Genomic DNA, 20,596 nt, shown 5'->3' on the forward strand with positions numbered 1-20,596 from the left:
AAAATGTGGAATTTTGTATTTATTGCCAGAAGACAAATCACGGGTGCGTGTTTATTTGTTTTTTTGTTTTTTTTCCCCAGGGGTCATCGTATCGACCAAGTGGTCCTAGAATTTCGCAAGAGGGCTCATTCTAACGGAAATGAAAAGTTCTAGTGCCCTTTTTAAGTGACCAAAAAAATTGGAGGACATCTAGGCCCCCTCCCGCGCTCATTTTTTCTCAAAGTCAACGGATCAAAATTTTGAGATAGCCATTTTGTTCAGCATAGTCGAAAACCATACTAACTATGTCTTTGGGGATGTCTTACTCCCCCACAATTCCCTGGGGGAGGGGCTGCAAGTTACAAACTTTGACCAGTGTTTACATATAGTAATGGTTATTGGGAAGTGTACAGACGTTTTCAGGGGGATTTTATTTTGTTTGGGGGTGGGGCTGAGGAGAGGGAGCTATGTTGGAGGATCTTTCCTTGGAGGAAACTGTCATGGGGGATGAAAAATTCAATGAAAAGGGCGCAGGATTCTCTAGAATTACTATAAGAAAATATTGAAAAATAAATATGAAAACTTTTTTTCAAATGAAAGGAAGAAGTAGCATTGAAACTTAAAACGAAGAGAGATTATTACGCATATGAGGGGTTCTAAAAATACTTTAGCATAAAGAGCGAGGTATTTAGGAGAAGATAAATACCTTGCTCTTTATGCTAAAGTATTTTTAGTAATTTCAACTATTTATTCTACGGCCTTTCTGATTCAGGGGTCATTCTTAAAGAATTGGGAGAAAAGTTAAGATTTAGTGTAAAGAGCGAGGTATTAACGAGGGTACAAACCCCCTCGTATACATAATAAAAATATAAGGTTATGAAAGTTTGTTACGTAAGTTAATTCTAAAGTTACGTATATTTTTTACTAATAAAAACGTTCGTTAAAAATTAAAAGTTCTAGTAGCCTTTTTAAGTAACCGAAAAATTGGAGGGCAACTAGGCATCCTTCTCCACCCCTTATTTCTCAAAATCGTCTGATCAAAACTAAGAGAAAGCCATTTAGCCAAAAAAGAATTAATATACAAATTTCATTTTAATAATTTATGCGCGGAGAGCCGAAACCAAACATGCATTAATTCAAAAACGTTCAGAAATTAAATAAAAAAAAAACTGATTTTTTTAGCTGAAAGTAAGGAGCGACATTAAAACTTAAAACGAACAGAAATTACTCCGTATATGAAATGGGTTGTCCCCTCCGCAATCCCTCGCTCTTTACGCTAAAGTTTGACTCTTTGCCACAATTCTACTCTTTAAAACAATTCAAAGCTTTAGCGTAAAGAGCGAGGAATTGCGGAGGGGACAACCCATTTCATATACGGAGTAATTTCTGTTCGTTTTAAGTTTTAATGTCGCTCCTTACTTTCAGCTAAAAAAATCAGTTTTTTTTTATATTTAATACTTACAAAGTTGAAGAGTCCAGTGACTTGTAATTAGCACTTGTTTGATTTACAGCGTCTTTGTAGGCTAGTGCTGAGTTTTATACCATAGCTTGTTGCCGTCGATTGTAACGGTGTTTTTCTTCAAACGACATATTTGTTTTTGCTTCATTTTTGTTTTGATTCGTCGGGATTTTCACTTTCGATAATCTTCTAACCGAAGATACTTTGTGATTCATTCTCATTTTTGATTCGTTGGAATGCTCGTTGTCGCAGGTCTTCTAACTGCGATTTTCGCTTTGAATCATTTTCCGTTGGGATCTGTCGTGATGCTCATTGTCGAACGTTTTTTAACCGCATATTTCTCTGTGCTTCATTTTCGTTCAACATAACCTTTAACATTTTTTCCATGCCCATTGTTTTATTTTTTTGGATTGGTCTCCTTACGTTTGACGGTCCAGGTGGTTGGAGAAAAATTGCTTCTTATTCAAATGATGAGTCATTTTCGACAGTTGTGAATTTGTGTTTTTCGGGTCGTCCTCTTGTATCATCTTTTACAACGGTAAATTTGTGTTTTCGCATGGTCATTTAGGCCTATATTTTAAATGCTAATGAAATGTTTTTATCAGCTTTGTCGAAGTCGTCTAAGCATCATCGATTGAAAATGTGCAACTCCTTCATATAGCACTCATTCTAGTTTTAATCCAAAGGGAAAGTGTCAAACTCGTAACTATAGTTTACGTGTAACAAGGATTTCAAGAAAATTCCTTGCTATTGATATTTGAAGTACCTTTGTCAAAAAGTTCTTGTTTATTTTAGATGAAATAGTTTAACAATAATGTTGAATAATTTAATAAATAAATTAAAATAGTCTGTTTTAAATCATATTTTCGACAGATAGTTGATTTTGCCTTTAATTTTTTATTTTTTCTGAGGATTTCTTATTTATATCAGGCTACAACTATAGTTGTGATCATAACTAGTCTTGCGATTTATTTCTCTCTCATGGGGTATTTTTCCCTGTAGTGATTTTTGGGACTTCATTCAACCTATTTTTTTTTCTTCAACTTCTTGATTCTTGAGACTGTGACAGCCATGTTCCGGATCCTAATATTTCACAAATTTCGTTTTTCCGATTTCTGTTCGCTTGTGTAAAAATTCGGCAGATAAAAAAAAATAGGTCTTCGCTGCAGTGCTATTCATCTGTTTTGGCTGTAGCGCAGTTGTCTTACAATAGTTACTACCTCATAATTTTAGCTTGGATATGACGTCATTGATTTCGGTTCTCTCCTTACCAAAAATTGTTTTGTGATTCTTTTTCATTCGTGATGGATCATGATGCTCGTTGCTATATGTCTTCTAATTGCATATTTCTTTGTGCTATTATTTTCGTTCATCATTACTTTAGTCGTTTTTCCCCTGTCCTTTGCTTTACGGCTTCGAGTTGTCTGGTCACGTTGGATGGCCAGTTTGTTGGACAAAAATCTATTCATGTTGTTCAAATGACGTATCATTTTCAACCTTTTATATTGTACATGACGTCATTGTAATACGATCATTTATTTTTTGGTCTTATAAATGCCTATGAGTGTGACGTTATTCACATAAAAAATATGTTTCTAAATTTACGACTCTAAAGGAATTTTCCCATAGCCGTGGCCTGTTTTTTTCTTTTTTTTTCAGACCAGATAATGTTAGTGTACCAATTTACAAACGAAAAGTTAATTTGTTAAGTTTATTAATAAGAGATAATTACGAGAAAATACTTACCTGTACAAAACAAATTAATCTGCATTTGTTTTTTCAATTGTACAGCCGCCAAATCGACCTAGTTCTTGTGACAGACAAGCAGGAAAATTTGCAAAGATGATAATTAATTCCTCAGTTCAGCTAGTCTAATATTTACAAGTTGTTTAGTATAAATGATAGGTCTTCGCTGCTATTCATCTGTTTTGGCTGTAGTGCAGTTGTCTTACAATAGTTACTACCTCATAATTTTAGTTTGGATATGACGTCATTGATTTCGGTTCTCTCCCTACCAAAAATTGTTTTGTGATTCTTTTTCATTTGTGATGGATCATGATGCTCGTTGCTATAAGTCTTCTAATCGCATATTTCTTTGTGCTTTTATTTTGTTCATCATTACCTTAGTCGTTTTTCCCCTGTCCTTTGCTTTACGGCTTCGAGTTGTCTGGTCACGTTGGATGGTCCAGTTTGTTGGACAAAAATCTATTCATGTTGTTCAAATGACGTATCATTTTCAACCTTTTATATAATACATGACGTCATTGCAATACGATCATTTATTTTTTGGTCTTTAAATGTCTATGGGTTTGACGTTATTCACATGAAAAATATGTTTCTAAATTTACGACTCTAAAGGAATTTTCCCGAAGCCGTGGCCTGGTTTTTTCTTTTTTTTCCAGACCAGATAATGTTAGTGTACCAATTTACAAACGAAAAGTTAATTTGTTAAGTTTATTAATAAGAGATAATTACGAGAAAATACTTACCTGTACAAAACAAATTAATCTGCATTTGTTTTTTCAATTGTACAGCTGCCAAATCGACCTAGTTCATGTGATAGACAAGCAGGAAAATTTGCAGCAAAGATGATAATTAATTCCTCAGTTCAGCTAGTCTAATCTTTACAAGTTATTTAGTATAAATGATAGGTCTTCGCTGCAGTGCTATTCATCTGTTTTGGCTGTAGCGCAGTTGTCTTACAATAGTTACTACCTCATAATTTTTTCAATTGTACAGGTGCCAAATCGACCTAGTTCATGTGATAGACAAGCAGGAAAAGTTGCAAAGAAGATAATTAATTCCTCAGTTCAGCTAGTCTAATGCCAAAAAAGTCTAATGCTAGTTCAGCTAAAAAATCGTATTTTTTTCTTTTTGTGAAAAATAAAATTTTAATTGTTCTTAAAAATATCCTAGCTTCAAATAAAGTATTTTATGATGATACTTGATGAATGAACAAGTCAAAGGATTTTTTTAAAATCAAGACTTAAGCCTATTTTTAACATACGAGCACTTCATTGATAAGTATTTTGTTGTATGTTCTTAGGGAATTTCGTTCAAGTATGTGCAACAGGTTAAGATAAATTTTACTGCACACTTCTTACCTTACAAATTTTTCTGTTTACAAGTCTGGGCTATTCAAAGATGACAAATATTGTGCCGATTTATGTGGTGGGATTTTCGAGCTTAGAAATGTTACTATTTATTTTTTACTTGGTTTATTATGCATAAAGAGTATTTTTTACAAAAACAACAAATATATGTAATTATGCCAAAAATGTTAAATATAATTATAGTTATTTCAACTTTTTCTTGACAAATAAGCTGATTTTTATCCATGGTCATTGGATGTAGAAATTCCCTGTTGAAATCCTAAAATCAAAGACAGATTTCATAAGCAAAGCTTAAATAGTAATTTATCTTCTTTTAATAATTTATTTGCCACGAAGTAAAGAATTTTATTGTCAAAATTTTGGAATCATTTACGGTAGTGTAGAAATTTTAGAGGGGGCTATTGTAAGAGGATTTTGACTCAATGTTTGCAATTTTTCTTGTCATCTTGGGTAATTTGTGGTATTTTTTTTTTAACTGTTAGGATATTACTAGGAACTCGTTTAATTAACCATATCTCAAATATCAAGCTCTACGAAAAATTTACGTAGATGTTGCAATTTTTTTAAATGAACCCTTTAACAATCCTATATGATGTTTCGATTCCCCACTAGCAGTAGAGAAAAAAGCAGACACATCAGTGCTACCTATGCGAAAAAGTAATTTTACTTGTTGATCAAGCCAGAGGACTGTAAGTTCCCTGAATAAGATTTTCTGCCATGGTGATTCCGTGGCGTACTTTTTGATCTGACTGTTTCGTTTGTTGGTTTCATGCTGTTTTTTGGAATTCACTTCTTTCAAAATAACATTTTAATATTAAGACTAATTCAAATATTTGTTGTTATTCCCGAATCAGCTAGAAATGGTAATCTTTTCTAACTTCCTCAGTTTATTTTTAAGCAAGTTTTTTTTCGGTTATTATGGGCCCTGGTTTGTTCCTTATTAGGTTGCAGCTGTCAATGCAACCATGATTTCATAAATCTGTCTTTCAAAGTCTGCAACTCCTTATTACTACGGGCTATACCTTGATAGAGATGGTTATTAGAAGTATTTCTTTTCAGTTACGTTCATCTAATACGCACAGAGGAGAGGTTGTCCTTTATCAGCACCGAACATTTTCTGAATTACATGGTTTTCTTTAATTCCTTGTAAATTCCACTGTTTTGGCGTAGTTATAAATTCCTTCCCCCCTTAAGTCACCCTACCCCTCCCCAATGCTCCGCAAAAAAATGTCCTGCGTACTTGAATGGCCCACTTCGTAGCTTTTTCCTTTGTAATTTATTATAGTTTGTGTATGTATGAGTAGGAATTTAAGTTGATTTATTCTGCTTTGTTTCATTTTTTTGCAATGTAAGCTGTTAAAAAAAAGTTTGATTTAAAAAAAATTCTATCCATCCCCATACCATTTTGTAATAAAGTTCTTTATAAGTAAATAAAAAGCATTATGAAAGGCAGAAGTTTCATATGGACAAATTGTAGTCGATCTTTCTATGTAGTGCAACTCTTGTGCAAAGTTGTGCCGAACAAAGTGGAAGGCGGCAGCACATATTTCTTTGAACATATTTCTGAAGTATAGATTTAAATAGCCCTACACATGGATGTCCAGTATAGAGCATCATAAAGAATGATTACGATTAAAGCGTAACCTGAGGGGGAGGATTTTTTACAATTCTCTAAATAATAATCCAAAAAATGTTTTTTCTTTGATGAGGGACAGGCAACCGAAAGAAAACGCGTGTGAGTTGAATTAAAAAGTTGTTCGGATTGTGTTTATCAATCCAGCATAAGAATTTATTTTATTCTGAAACTTTGAAGCTTCTGTACTCTTTTTTGAAAGCTAAATGGAGCACAAGCACATCAGCTGAAACTTCGTACTTGCAACAATGTGTTGTTTTTTTTTTGTTTTTTTTTTATAGTCTGTATCTTCACAAAATCACAGAGAAGAAACAGATCGACTTTGAGGAATGTAATGCAATTTAAATTTAATCTCTTCTTCTAGATATACAATGACGAAATCTACGGCTATTATCTTTATAGCTGGATTTGCATTACTTTTTAATCTTGAGAAGAAGGTAAGCTTGGATTTTCTTTTCTTACTCAAATTTCTTAACATTTAGCCTTGGATTGAATATCTTAAAATTCTGATACGAGATCAGTTAGTATAATCTCAATTGTCGCTCAGTATTATGGTACTTAAAATTCAGGTTCTGACTCTTTGAACTTTGACTTTATTGACTATAAACACACAAATAAAACTCAACTCCAGGGACTGATCAATAATCCAACTTTGAAACAAGAATACTGAAAAAAGCGCTGTGCACTACATAAAAAAAGAACAAGAGAATCCTCCTAAACATTATTCATTTGTACTTGTAGAAAGAAGATGTTTTTATAACTGTATCGAAATGACGGAACTGAAAAAGAATCTTTTATTTCCAGTGGAACACTTTTCCATAATTTCACTCCAACATATCAAACAGTTCGTGATAACGAACTGTAGTAAGGAGCGACCCAGCTCAATAATAACCGAAACTCTAAAAAATGGAATTTTTATACCAATAGTTACATCAAAAGAATTGCATTTTAATGCTGATTTTAAATATATAAGTTTCATCAAGATCAGTTATACCCATCAAAAGTTACGAGCCTGAGAAAATTTGCCTCATTTTAGAAAATAGGGGGAAACACCCCCTAAAAGTCATACAATTTTAACGAAAATCACACCATCAGATTCAGCGTATCAGAGAACTTTATTGTAGAAGTTTCAGCTCCTATCTACAAAAACGTGGAATTTCGCATTTTTTTGCCAGAAGACAGATCACAGATGCGTGTTTATTTGTTTGTTTTTCTTTCCAGGGGTGATCGTATCGACTGAGTGGTCCTAGAATGTTGCAAGAGGGCTCATTCTAACAGAAATTAAAAGTCCCAGTGCCCTTTTTAAGTGACCAAAAAAATTGGAGGGCACCTAGGCCCCCTCCCACGCTCATTTTTTCCCAAAAGTCACCGGATCAAAATTCTGAGATAGCCATTTTATTCATCATAGTCGAAAAACCTAATAACTATGTCTTTAGGGACGACTTACTCCCCCGCAGTCCCCGTGGGAGGGGTTGCAAGTTACAAACTTTGACCTGTGTTTACACATAGTAATGGTTACTGGTAAGTGTACAGACGTTTTCAGGGGGATTTTTTGGGTTTAGGGGGGAGAGTTGAAAGGGGGGGGGGCTTACTTGGGAGGATATTTCCATGGAGAAACTTCTCATGGGGGAAGAGAATTTCAATGAAGGGGGTTTCAAACGCAGGATTTTCTAGCATTATTGAAAAAACAATGAAAAAATAATATGAAAAGTTTTTTCTACTGAAAGTAAGGAGCAGCATTAAAACTTAAAACGAACAAAAATTATTACGCATATGAGGGATTTACCTCCTCGTTATACCTCACTCTTTACGCTAAAGTATTTTTAGTAATTTCAACTATTTATTCTACGGCCTTTGTGATTCAGAGGTCATTCTTAAGGAATTGGGACAAAGTCTAAGCTTTAATGTAAAGAGCGAGGTATCGACGAGGGTTGAACCCCCTCATATACGCAATAAAAACATACGAATATAGAAGTTCGTTATGTAAGATAATTCCTAAGTTACGTATATTTTTTTTACCAATGAAAACGTTTGTAAAAAATTAGAAGTTCTAGTTGCTTTTTTAAGTAGTCAAAAACTTGGAGGGCAACTAGGCCTCCTCCCTCGCTCCTTTTTTATGGCACTTGGTATTAACCAAGTGACTTGTAGCAATCGCAAATTCTGTCGGTCTGGCGGTCCCGGTTTTGCTACTTTAGGCACTTCCTGGTAAGCTAGGACGATGAAATTTGGCAGGTGTATCAGGGACCGGACCAGATTAAATTAGAAATCGTTTTCCCGATTTGACCATCTGGGGGGGGGGGAGTGGGGGGCCCATTAATTCGGAAAAAATTGCAAACGGTTGATCAGATATTAATGAAATTTGATATTTAGAAGGATATCGTGTCTCAAAGCTTTCCGACCTGATCTGGTGACATTGAGGGGGGGGGGGGGGTCAGGAGGGGGAAACCTAAAATCTTGGAAAACACTTAGAGTGGAGGGATTGGGATGAAACTTGGTGGGAAAAATAAGCATAAGTCCTAGATATATGATTGACATAACTGGAACGGATCCGCTCTCTTTGGGGTAGTTGGGGGGGGGGGTTAATTCTGAAAAATTAGAAAAAATGAGGTATTTTTAACCTACGAACGGATGATCGGATCTCAATGAAATTTGATATTTAGATGGATATCGTGTCTCAGAGCTCTTATTTTAAATCCCGACTGGATCTGGTGACATTGGGGGGGGGGGTGAGTTGGGAGGGGGAAACCTAAAACTTGGAAAACACTTAGAGTGGAGGGATCGGGATGAAACATGGTGGAAAAATAAGCACAAGTCCAAGATACATGATTGACATAACCTCAACGGATCCGATCTCTTTGGGGTAGTTGGGGGGGGGGGGGGTTAATTCTGAAAAATTAGAAAAAATGAGGTATTTTTAACTTACGAACGGATGATCGGATCTCAATGAAATTTGATATTTAGAAGGATATCATGTCTCAAAGCTCTTATTTTAAATCCATATTTTAAATGAAACTTGGAGGGAAAAATAAGCAGAAGTCTTAGATACGTGATTTACATAATTGGAACGGATCCGCTCTATTGAGGGGGGGGGGGGGTAATTTAAAAATTAGAAAAATGATGTATTTTTAACTTACGAAGGAGTGATCGGATCTTCATGAAATTTCATATTTAGAAGGACCTGGTAACTCAGATCTCTTGTTTTAAATCTCAACCGAATCCAGCGTCATTGGGGGGGGGGCAGTTGGGGGGGGGCAGACATCTTAGAAAATACTTAAAGGGGAGAGATCAGGATGAAACTGGATGGGAAGAATAACAACCTGTCTTAAGATACGTGACTGACATAACTGGACCGGATCTGCTCTCTTTGTTGGAGTTGGGGGGGGGGGGGTAATTTTGGAAATTGAGGTATTTGTAATTTATGAAAGGGTGACCAGACCTTAATGAAATTTGATATTTAGAAGGATCTTGTGCTTAAAGCTCTAATTTAAATTCCGAACAGATTTTTGACATTGGGGGGAGTTGGAGGGGGAAACCGGAATTCTTGGAAAACGTGAAAATTGGGTTATTTTTATCTTACGAATAGGTGATTGGATCTTAATGAAATTTTATATTTAGAAGGAATTCATGTCTCAGAGCTCTTATTTCAAATCCCGACCAGATCTTTTGATATTGGGGGGAGTTGGAGGGGGAAATCTTGGAAAACACTTGTAGTGGAGTAATCGGGATGAAGCTTGGTGGATAGATTAAGCAAATGTCCTTGATACGTGATTGACGTAACTGTAATGGATTCGCTCTCATTGGGGGAGTTGGGGGGAGGGGTTCAGTGATTTGGCGAGTTTGGTGCTTCTGGAAGTGCTAGGACGATGGACATTTGTAGGCGTGTCAGGGAGCTGCACAAAGTGACTTGATAAAATCGTTTTCCCAGATTCGACCATCTGGGGTGCCAAAGGGAAAGGAAAAATTAGAAAAAACGAGGTATTTATTACTTACGAGTGGGTGATTGGATCTTAATGAATTTTGATATTTAGAAGGACATCGTGACTCAGAGCTCTTATTTTAAATCCTGACCGGCATTAAGCCTCTGATTTTCCTTTTAAATCAATCTATTGATTCTTAGAATTTTGTTAGAGCTCATACCATATGAGCTCTTGGCTCTTAGCTCTTCTTGCCTCGTCACAAGTGCCATATGAGCTCTTAGCTCTTGTTTTAATATTAACCGATAAACGGTTACTCTTCGTATATTTCATTAGATCATTCAACACGCTTTCTACGGTCTTAAATGACTAAAATGATTAAAATAATTGAAATAGGGCCGTAATTATTCATTTCTTCCTTATTTCCATGCTTATATAAAGGTATAATACAGCTTTTCTTTAGACCTTTTGGAACAAATCTTTTTTTAAAAGGCAAAGTTATTAAAAAAAAGAAGGAAATATGAGATATCACCAGCAAAACATGTTCGGTATGTGATCAATTCCAGGAGCCTTTGAGGGTCCCAAAGAGTTCATGATCTTCTTCAAATCATTTTCGGAAACCGGTTCACAAACAAAAATACTACCATTATCAAAATTTGAAGAAACTTGACTTTGGTCTTCTATATTAATATCATTATCAAATAGTGACGAAATATTTTGATCTCGGTGAAAAATTTACAATAGTTATTAGCTATAGATTGATCATTTCCTATTCTTTCCCCATGTGGGTTAATTATCTCCTTAGGGATCTCATTATGTTTTTGTTTATTTGGCATCAATTCTTCGCGAGCTTAAAAGCATTTAAAAAATAATTTTTCTTAGCATTTCGTTTTTTCTTATTGATAACATTCCGATAACTGACATAAAAATCTCGATTTTCATTCGACGGGTTTTTCAACATTGTACTATAAAGCTTGTTTCGTAATTGTATCATGTTTTGTAATCCTGTAATTAACCACGGAGGTTTAAAGTTGTTTTTTTTTCGATCTATTCTCTTGTCGTCTTTCAATCTTACAACATTAATGCATTGCCTCACGAATCTTATTAGAAAACAGATCATAACTTACTTCAGGGTTATTCTTACTCAAAACCTCGATCCATTCTAGTTTTCCTAAATGATAATTTAATTTATTTAAATTTGGTTCATTTTCTCTTCATTTTTATGCTAGTTATTTGGATATGATAATAAATCACTATAAATGCAAGATGATCCGAACGTGGTGCAATTAGCACATTTGATGATTTCAGCCGGCCAAAAATACATTCACTAATTAATATGTTATCAATAAGCGTGATTGTGTGTTCTGTGATTCGTGTGGGTATGTTAATCGACCGGGAAAAACTAAATGATAGCATAGTTGTTAAAAATTCCGCATTCATGTTATTTCCTAGCTCCAATAAATTATTGTTAAAATCTGACATTAGCATACACGGCTATTTACACGACCCTAAATTCTGACAAATATTCTCAAAATACTGAGAAGTTCCTGTGGGGTTAGAAATACTGAGAAGTTCCTGTGGGGTTAGAAATACTGAGAAGTTCCTGTGGCGTTAGAAATACTGAGAAGTTCCTATGGGGTTAGAACTACTGAGAAGTTCCTGTGGGGTTAGAACTAGTGAGAAGTTCCTGTGGGGTTAGAAATACTGAGAAGTTCCTGTGGAGTTAGAAATACTGAGAAGTTCCTGTGGGGTTAGGAATACTGAGAAGTTCCTGTGGGGTTTGAAATACTGAGAAGTTCCTCTGGGACTAGAAATACTGAGAAGTTCCTGTGGGGTTAGAAATACTGAGAAGTTCCTGTGGGGTTAGAACTACTGAGAAGTTCCTGTGGGGTTAGAAATACTGAGAAGTTCCTGTGGGGTTAGAAATACTGAGAAGTTCCTGTGGGGTTAGAAATACTGAGAAGTTCCTGTGGGGTTAGAAATACTGAGAAGTTCCTGTGGGGTTAGAAATACTGAGAAGTTCCTGTGGGGTGTGCTGTAAATAATAGCAATCAAAACTTCAACATCATATTTTTTTTTACTCTAACAAAAGGCTCAAACCGACCCTCAACCCAGACACATAAAGTATCTTCTACAGTTAAAGAAATATCATCCCGCGTAAATTCCTAATCCACCTTTCCGCATATACGTTTTATTTTTATAGTAAAAAGAATAACCTAATGAATAGAAACTTAAAGGTGAAATTTCACTCAAGAAAGTCTCAGTTAGAGATATTACATCAAAATAAAGATTACTTTCATTAACTGTGTTAACTAGTGTTTCAAACGGAGTTTCAAGCCCTTGACGATTACACGTGGCTATCATAAGATGACTCCATGATTTAATTCGCCTCAGATCACAGGGATCAATATACTTAGAAACAGAAATATTCAGATCTGAACTCACTTTTTCATTCCCACTATCACGTTCACAAAGGCCTCGTTCATATATATTGGCTAAATTATGGCGATTTCCTTCAAGATCAGATAGTCTATGAGTCAGCCGAGACATGTTGAAACAAAAGGTTCACCTTACTGTCACCAAAACAGTTTAGTCACTCTCCTGTCTGTTAGCCGAAACCCTGGCTTCTTGAAGACGGCTCAGCGAGACGACTTCTGATAGGTCCTTGATTCTAACTACTTGGTCGTCAGGCTTCGCAAAGATACGGCCCTGCACTGACCAAGCTTTCTCATACCTACTTCATCCCTAGCAGGATTTAGAACTTCCTGTCTACGACGAGTAAGGCTTTCACTTACAAAACATTGCGATCCTTTCAGCTTGCTCGATTTTTCAATAGACTTTGTTCACAGAAGCTAAACTAAGCTCTATTATGGTTTTGGCCTACTAATAAATAATGTTAGTAACTTTATTGCAAGCAAAAACAAGCTAAAATATGCATAGTTCCAGGAACAAAAAGGTAGTGGACCAAAGCTATGAAAATAGAACTAAGGGCTATCTCACGTGTGACCATATTTCAGTTTAGCTGTGTGCTTTTACATTAGGAATACTTTTGCCTGAGAATTTCTGTGCCTTATTTCAGACTTTTAAAATATGGAGGAATGCGAGAAGCACAGAAGTGAGGGTAGTTTTCACTATTTTTTTTAGAGACAAATTACCAATTAATGATGGTTATTTGAACTAGCACAGCTTCATGAAGCAAAACAATTCCTAAATTTATGAAAAAGTGGTTGTGTGTGGTGCTTTAGATCAGATGAGGATTGTGAAATCTTTTGAAAGACAGCAATTACAACACTCTCTTGTTTAGTGGCCCCTTGGAATCATCTTCTAGTGACATCTCACCTGCACTAAAAATTGCAAATACAAACCTCTCAAATATTCCTAAGCTAAACTTGTATGCCTGAACGTGTTTAAGATATGCCGCTTAGTTGATTCTTCTAGTAGTATCAAGGGTTTTATTATCTTCAAGTTGTGGGGTCATAGCAACAAACTGGTATTGAGAACCAATGAAATAGAAATTTCTCCGCATATTTCTCACTGTATATGTTACAATGTGTTTCGTTTAGATTTACTCAGAACATTGAGACGGTTCAAAAGGGAAAAATGCAAAGTCTGAATCCAAACTTGAAACATTCATGTTCAAAATTACCGGTATTTGTAGTTAAAAAAGTAGGTAAAAAAGAGTGGCAAAATGGTAGCAAATTCGTAGGGATGCTCTCTGCCTCGTATGAAATGTTTTCGACTTTTTAAGCTGTTATTTCTCTAGTGAATCTAATTGACTCTTATTTCTCCTTTGATTAAAGATATTTAAGCTTTTGACTATTTATTTTAATAATTGACTAATTTTTTCAGTTTACGCATTCATTAAGCTGATTTACAACCTAGATTAATATGCAGCCGAGTTTAGTTATTTCCAATTTGGTTTGGCGTAATTTTCAACTTTCTGTATTAAATAAAAACAGGAAGGGGCTAAGGATTTTTCAAATAGTGGTTAATCAATTGAAGGGGCCTAGGAAAATGTCTGTAAATTATTTTATTATAAGGGTTTTAAAAATACTAGTTTGGAATTGTGATGTATTGAAGTCTGATAGGCATGTATGCAAATATTTCAGGGTGGGAAGCAAATTAGAATCACACAGATAGGGATTTATATCAAGTTCTACGAATATATGTGACAAAGGGCAAAAATGCTGATTTTTCGTAGAGAATGGTGGGTGGGGGAAATATGGTTGGAGTAGGAGACAGGAGCCCCCGTGGTCCAGCAATTGTGTCTGGTTGGAGTAATATTTTTCACTAGCCAGGAAATGACCGTAATCTGTCATAAATCAAATATCAGTTTCTATTCATAATCGTAAATTCCTTGTCTTTCTACAACAGATTAAGCATAAAAGATAATAATTAATGAATTTGGTTGTGATTTATTGCTGATAATATCAATGATTTCTAACTGATAAGAGTTCATATCTTTAGTTTAAAACTAGCCAAATATTAACTTATTTCATAAAACGTTCGCTGTGCATTACAACTTGGCGAATCACAAAGTTTAGATGCAACAAAAAGTATGGACTGTTGGAAACAGACCAAAAAAAACTACACGTGTATTTTGGCTAGTTTTTCAACAGCTTTCAAATGCCACGTTTAATTAAAACAGTTATTGGCGTATTTTCATTTTATTTAGCTTTTTGTGTTTTTTTTTATATTCCTCCTGAATAGCAAGGTGCTTAGCAATTTCTAATTGTAATTGTTTATTAATTGTAACAAATATAATTAATGTGCAAATCCCTAGAGAATACGGTGTTGATTTTGTAAAGGCATTGAAATTTTCGCTCCTGTCAGTTATGCTATTTCGTTTAATTTGATTTTAGAGCATGTATTTATTTGTTCTTAATTTTAATTTCGTTTTTCCTTTTATAGCATTGGAGTCTTATTGTGATAGCTGGTATGATTTCAAGTGGTCTTTTTTTATTTACCTATCATGCAACCCAATTCAGATGGGAAGGATTCCTTATGGTTTTATTTGCTTCGTTTTTAAGGTACATTCTATTCATGCTTGTTCTTCTTATTCTTCTTTATTTATTCTTGTTCTTTTTCGTTGGAATAAGAAAAAATGGGTTTTCTATCTAAAAATATCAGTTTCTCACCGTAGTATTCTAACTCTATCTCCTAATGGTAGTTAAAATTCTGGTTTTGTGGCCAAACAAGGACTTGATTAAAACTCTTTTTTACCTAAAGCGACTTTGTCTTTAAAAAAGTGTGTATAAAATCGTTAAAAATAAATATAAAAATTTTGTTTGTTGTTGTCTCGATTATGACAATTATGGCCTCAATTGCATTTGTTTTATGGTTCAACCTTTTCTTGTGCTTTTTAAATACCCAGATTACAACCTCGAAATCACAAGAGTTTGAAAAGATGCTGAGAAAAAAAAATCGGGTTTGTCAAATGTCCTTACTTTATAAGTCCTAAGTCTTTTGGTTTAATGCTCTTATTGTGGGATACGAAGCTCAATTTAATAAAATTCTTCACCTGGCATAGACCTTTCGGCTATGGAAATGACATTTATTTCTTTTTTTTCTTAGGTTTTTGAAAGATTTTAAGTTAGATACTGAAAGTTATATGTGTCATGCAAGTGAGACAATTGAGAGCCTTTTAGTCTTTCAGTTTCTAGAGACTGTTTGAATTTAAGAATATCAAATATAAAAGAATTTTTTGGAGTGTAATATTGGAATGTAAAAATTATTGAATGTTTCTATTGTAAAAATAATATCAAGAACCAAAGATTATTTCAATAATGGCAGTTAACGTTCTGCGTTAATGGTCTGAAAAAGGGGCTTGTCAGATGTTTTTTTTTTTTCACCTAATCAAGTTTACCTAAATAACATTTGTTGAAAAAGATACTAAAGCAGAAACAAAATGTTCTATTTACAAATATACAACGAAATGAAAATATTTAAATAACGAACAAAACTTTTAATTCATAAGATGACAAAAAGTACTAATAAAATCGCGAATAATTTTTCTTTTTCCGAATGGAATAGTTTCTTTCTTTTTCTGTTGATAAAATCTTCCGGACAAGAAGCTGAAATATTCGGACTGAGGATCAATTGACTAATGGTATTTAGTTGAAACTTTCAGGGAATGTTGAGGTTTTTTTTGCTCAATCAAAAGATATATACATCCCGGTTGTCACTACGGCTTGTCTGCAATATCCCAGGAATGGCTAATGGTACTAAGTTAAAATTTTCAGGGAATCTTGAGGGGATCTTGAAATAAATCAAATGACACTAATTAGAACCAATAAACTAGAATCGGATATTTAAAATCATAAGCTGGAGACGTGGAAAACTGGAGAAATGTACATTATATTAACCCATAAAAAAACTTTGGCAATAAAAAACGACAAAAAATTAATTAAAGAAAAACCTTCCGAAAAAGAATTTTTTAAAGAAAAGTAAAGAGAGATCTTAAACTTAATACCAGCAGAAACAAATTCTTGTAATAATTCAAGCTCAAAACAAACCAGAAATTACCATTTACGAATAAGTGAAGCCCGAAACGAACACAAATTAAAGTAAACGATCATAACCAACAGAAAGATAACAAGTACAAATATATATATGAATAAATAAATTTTACAAAGAGTAAAAATTAAATGATTCAAGTCAAGCTTAAAATGAAAGGAAAAAAAAATACTACAAACAGGAGTTTGGCTACTTTCCCTTTCCCCCCTCCCCAACCGTAAAAATCTAAAGTATATTGTGTTATTTACGTTCCAGTGAGCGCTATATGTGTATTGAACTGTGTGATTTTGCTTTTCAAACAATGACGACAAATGAAAAATAAATCATTATAATAATTGAGATGCCTGGAAAGAACTAATGAACATAAACTGAATATTTGATAAATAGCGATATTAATTCCTAGATACTCAGCAATTCAAGATTTTATTTCACTGTTTTTTTTTTTTTGTAAATATAAAAGAAAATATTGTTACATAATTTATTTCTGTAAAGCACTGTGAAGTTCGTTTTTGATAGCCGAAGCTTTGTCATTGGTTAATATAATGAATGTTTCTCTAGTTTATCACGTCTCCGGCGTATGATTTAAAATATTTGATTCTAATTTATTAGTTCTAATTAGTGTCTTTGGTTCATTTCAGCTCCCTCCTCAATATACCCTGAAAGTTTCAGCTGAATACCATTAGCCGTTCCTGGGAAATTGTAGAAATGCCGATCCGAGAACCGAGATCAACATAGTATCTTTTCATTGAGCTCAAAATCCCCTTAACATTCTCTGAAAGTTTATACTTAGTTTCCTCACCTGTTCCTGAGATATTGCAGAATTGAAGTTAAGGAAGCCAGAAGGCTTATGGTGTCTTTTGATTTAGTTGAACGTGTCACCCCATTCTCTGATATTTACAACATACTAATCTTAGCCGTTCCTAGGATATTGCAGCTACGCTCACTAACAACTGGGATGTACATAATATCTTTAATTTCAACACTCCCTTCGGCAATCTCTGAATGTTTCAACTTGATATCCCCACACCCTAGATGCATTTAGCGCCTTTTCATTTTGTTTAACACTCCCCTTAGAATTCCATGAAAGTTTCAACTTAATATATGTAGCTGTTCTTGAGATCAATATAGATACGATCAAGTACGCTTTTTTTTAAACTTGGACGCACCCGAGGTCTTTTGATGCAGTGCAACAGCGCTCTTAGTATTCAATAAAGTTAACTATAATTTAGCCATCCGTGAGATGTTGCAGATAAGACTTTTTGACAACCTGGATGCACAGCTTTTGAAAAGTAAGATGCCGTTAATAATCTATTTCGATTTGTTCAATAGTTTTGGTTGTAGTAGTATTTACAGCTACAATCTTGGTAGCAGTAGCAGTACTAATAGTAAGTGTCACAGTCACAAGCAGTTGCAGTTGCATTCACGAGTTGTCGCACAAATGGTCGCAATTTGCAGTCACGAGTTAACGCACAAATAGTCGCAACTTGCCTCACTTGCAGTTGCAAGTAGTTGCAGCCTAACTTTGAAGTAGCCGTTGTAGTTGTCGTGCTGCATTCGCAGTCACAAGTAATCGTAGTCATAGTCGTAAGTTGGCAGGATCGCAAACAGTCTCTGTCACAAGTATACGTAGGCTTAAATACTCTTAGTCGCTAGTATTCATAGTCGGAAGTTATCATGGTCGCAAGTTGTGAGATTTATAAATTGTCGGAGTCATAAGCAGTCGTAATCGCAAGTACATTTGATCACAGTCTCGAGTATTCGCTGTCATAAGTACTAGCAGATTTTCATATTGCATTAGCTGATGCAAATAGTCACAACTGCAGTCATAAGCAGTCGCACTTGGAAGAAGTCCCAAGTAGTCATAGTCGCAGTTGCAAATAGTTTCAGTCACAAGTAGTGGCAGTTGCATTCACAGTAGCAGTAGCAAAAGTGATCTGAAAAGTATAAAGCTATTACTCTTAGCCGCTCTTAAGGTGTTATATATATATACCCTTTGGATAACCTGGATGCGCATAGTGGATACAATCCTGGTCTCAAGTAGAGGTAGTTGAAGTCCAAAGCAGTCACACTTCCAAGCACTCCAAAGTACTTATTGTCGCAGTCGTAAATAGTTGAAGTTGCAAGAAGTCTTAGCTGTAGGCACAGTAGTAGTTGGAATAATGGTCCTGAAAGTGTAAAGCTAATACCCTTAGCCGCTCCTAGGATATTGCAGATATACCCTTTTGATAAACTGGATGCACATACTGTCTTTTGATTTAGTTTAAAATCCCCCGTCAGCATTCCCTGAAGTTACAAGCACTGTTCAGGATTCCCTGAAAGTTTCAACTTAATAGCCTCAGACATCCCTGAGATATTTCTGATACGCCCTTTGCCCTGGAGGGCGAGGGTTTGAATCCTAGTGTATCCAATTATTTAGTTTGGGACGGGGTCAGTGGCGTGACTCTGTAAGCTCAGCTAGAGTCAACCCAGCTCTAAGTGGGTACCTGGAGAATTCTGGGGAGGGTAAACAGGATGGGTGGGCCCCGACCCCCTATTGCACTTCCTGGCTAAAGGGCCAAGAAACGGAGATCAGCACCGCCGGTAGGGACTGTAAAGTCTAATGCTGTATTCTTTTCCTTTTTTTAGCTTTGACAATCAGCATGCGTATAGTTGTATTGATTTTTCTTACCGTCCCTCTTAACAATCCCTGAAAGTAGCCACAAGTAGATATAGCACCGGCTGCAAGCAGTCAGAGTTTCAAGCTGTTGCAGTCGAAAGTAGTCGCAGTCGCAGCAAGCCACAGTAGCAGCAGAAGTAGTGGCATTGAAAGTTTCGAGTTGATACTCTTGCCCGTTCCTACGATATTGAAGATATACCTTTTTGATAACTTGGATGCTGGTTGTGTCTTTTGATTTAGCTCAACATTCTCCGAAATTTCACGTCAATAACTTTGGCTATTTCGGACACACTCAGGATTAAACAATCCCGCTTTTTCCAATGATAAGTCCTGCTTGTTAAAAGCGGACAAATTGCATAATGTATATGGCTTGTGTCAGGCTGGTGGGGGTATGGCATCCTCGGAGGTATAGCTATTAGACCTTGTGACTATTTTGACTAAAATTGCTTTTCAAGATTTCTATCAGTGTTAAAGTGGGCATCTAAAAGGGCAAATGGGAGTAGGGCTGGTTGCCCTTGTTCCCTTTTCAACATCCCTCTTAACATGGCTTTATAATTTCAACTTAATACCCTTAGTCAATCCTTAGATATTGCTGATGTGCCCTTTTGAAAACACTCCTCCATATAATAAGTTTTGATTTTGTTTGACATCGCTCTAAACGTTTTCGAAAATTTTTACATTAACACCCTTTTCTGTTTTGGAGACTCAGGATCAAATATGTTCACTTTTCCCAATAACTGACTTTATATATAAACAATGGATAACTTACATGATGTACAATACTTACCCCAGGGTCTGCGATGGTTATTTTGAACATTTTATGGCTATTTTGGACAAGATGGCTATTCCATAATTTTTATCAAATGTTTTGGGGAGATTGCAGCTAAAAAGAGAGAGGGGAACTGGTTACCCTCCGACTACTTCTCAACATCCCTCTCAATATGCCTGAAAAGTTTAAATTTACTACCCTCTACCATTCTCGAGGTATTGCAGATATGCCTTTGATAAACTTGATGGACTTAGTATCTTTTGATTTAGTTTAATATGCCCTAACAAATTCCCCGAAGTTTCGCCTTTATACCCTAGGCCTTTTCGAATCCACCCAGAATCAAACACTCGCTATTTTCCTTAAGATAAATCCTACATTTAAAAAGGGAAAATTGCACAATTTAGAATCCCTGCCATAGGGGCTTAGGGGCCATTGCATCCTCGAAGTATAGGTATTTGACCTTTTGTTCAAATTTTTTTTTAATATTCTGATCAGTTTTGAGGGAAGGGGCATCTAAAAAGGTCAAGAGGGCTGCTAGCCCTACAATCACTTTCCAA

General features: G+C 35.2%; 1 protein-coding gene across 3 annotated transcripts in view; it reads left to right on the forward strand.

Annotated features, from left to right (window-relative positions):
• The window catches only part of LOC136032161 (solute carrier family 35 member C2-like), a 58,330-nt gene that overhangs the window by 19,230 nt on the left and 18,504 nt on the right, over window positions 1-20,596 (forward strand). For all 3 annotated transcript variants that reach the window (XM_065712349.1, XM_065712347.1, XM_065712348.1), the window contains exons 4-5: window positions 6,549-6,621; window positions 15,010-15,128. In XM_065712349.1, the coding sequence (XP_065568421.1) occupies window positions 6,549-6,621; window positions 15,010-15,128 (192 nt within the window). The remainder of the gene's footprint in view (window positions 1-6,548; window positions 6,622-15,009; window positions 15,129-20,596) is intronic.

The sequence above is a fragment of the Artemia franciscana genome, chromosome 10 (assembly GCF_032884065.1).
Source record: "Artemia franciscana chromosome 10, ASM3288406v1, whole genome shotgun sequence".
Taxonomy (NCBI): domain Eukaryota; kingdom Metazoa; phylum Arthropoda; class Branchiopoda; order Anostraca; family Artemiidae; genus Artemia; species Artemia franciscana.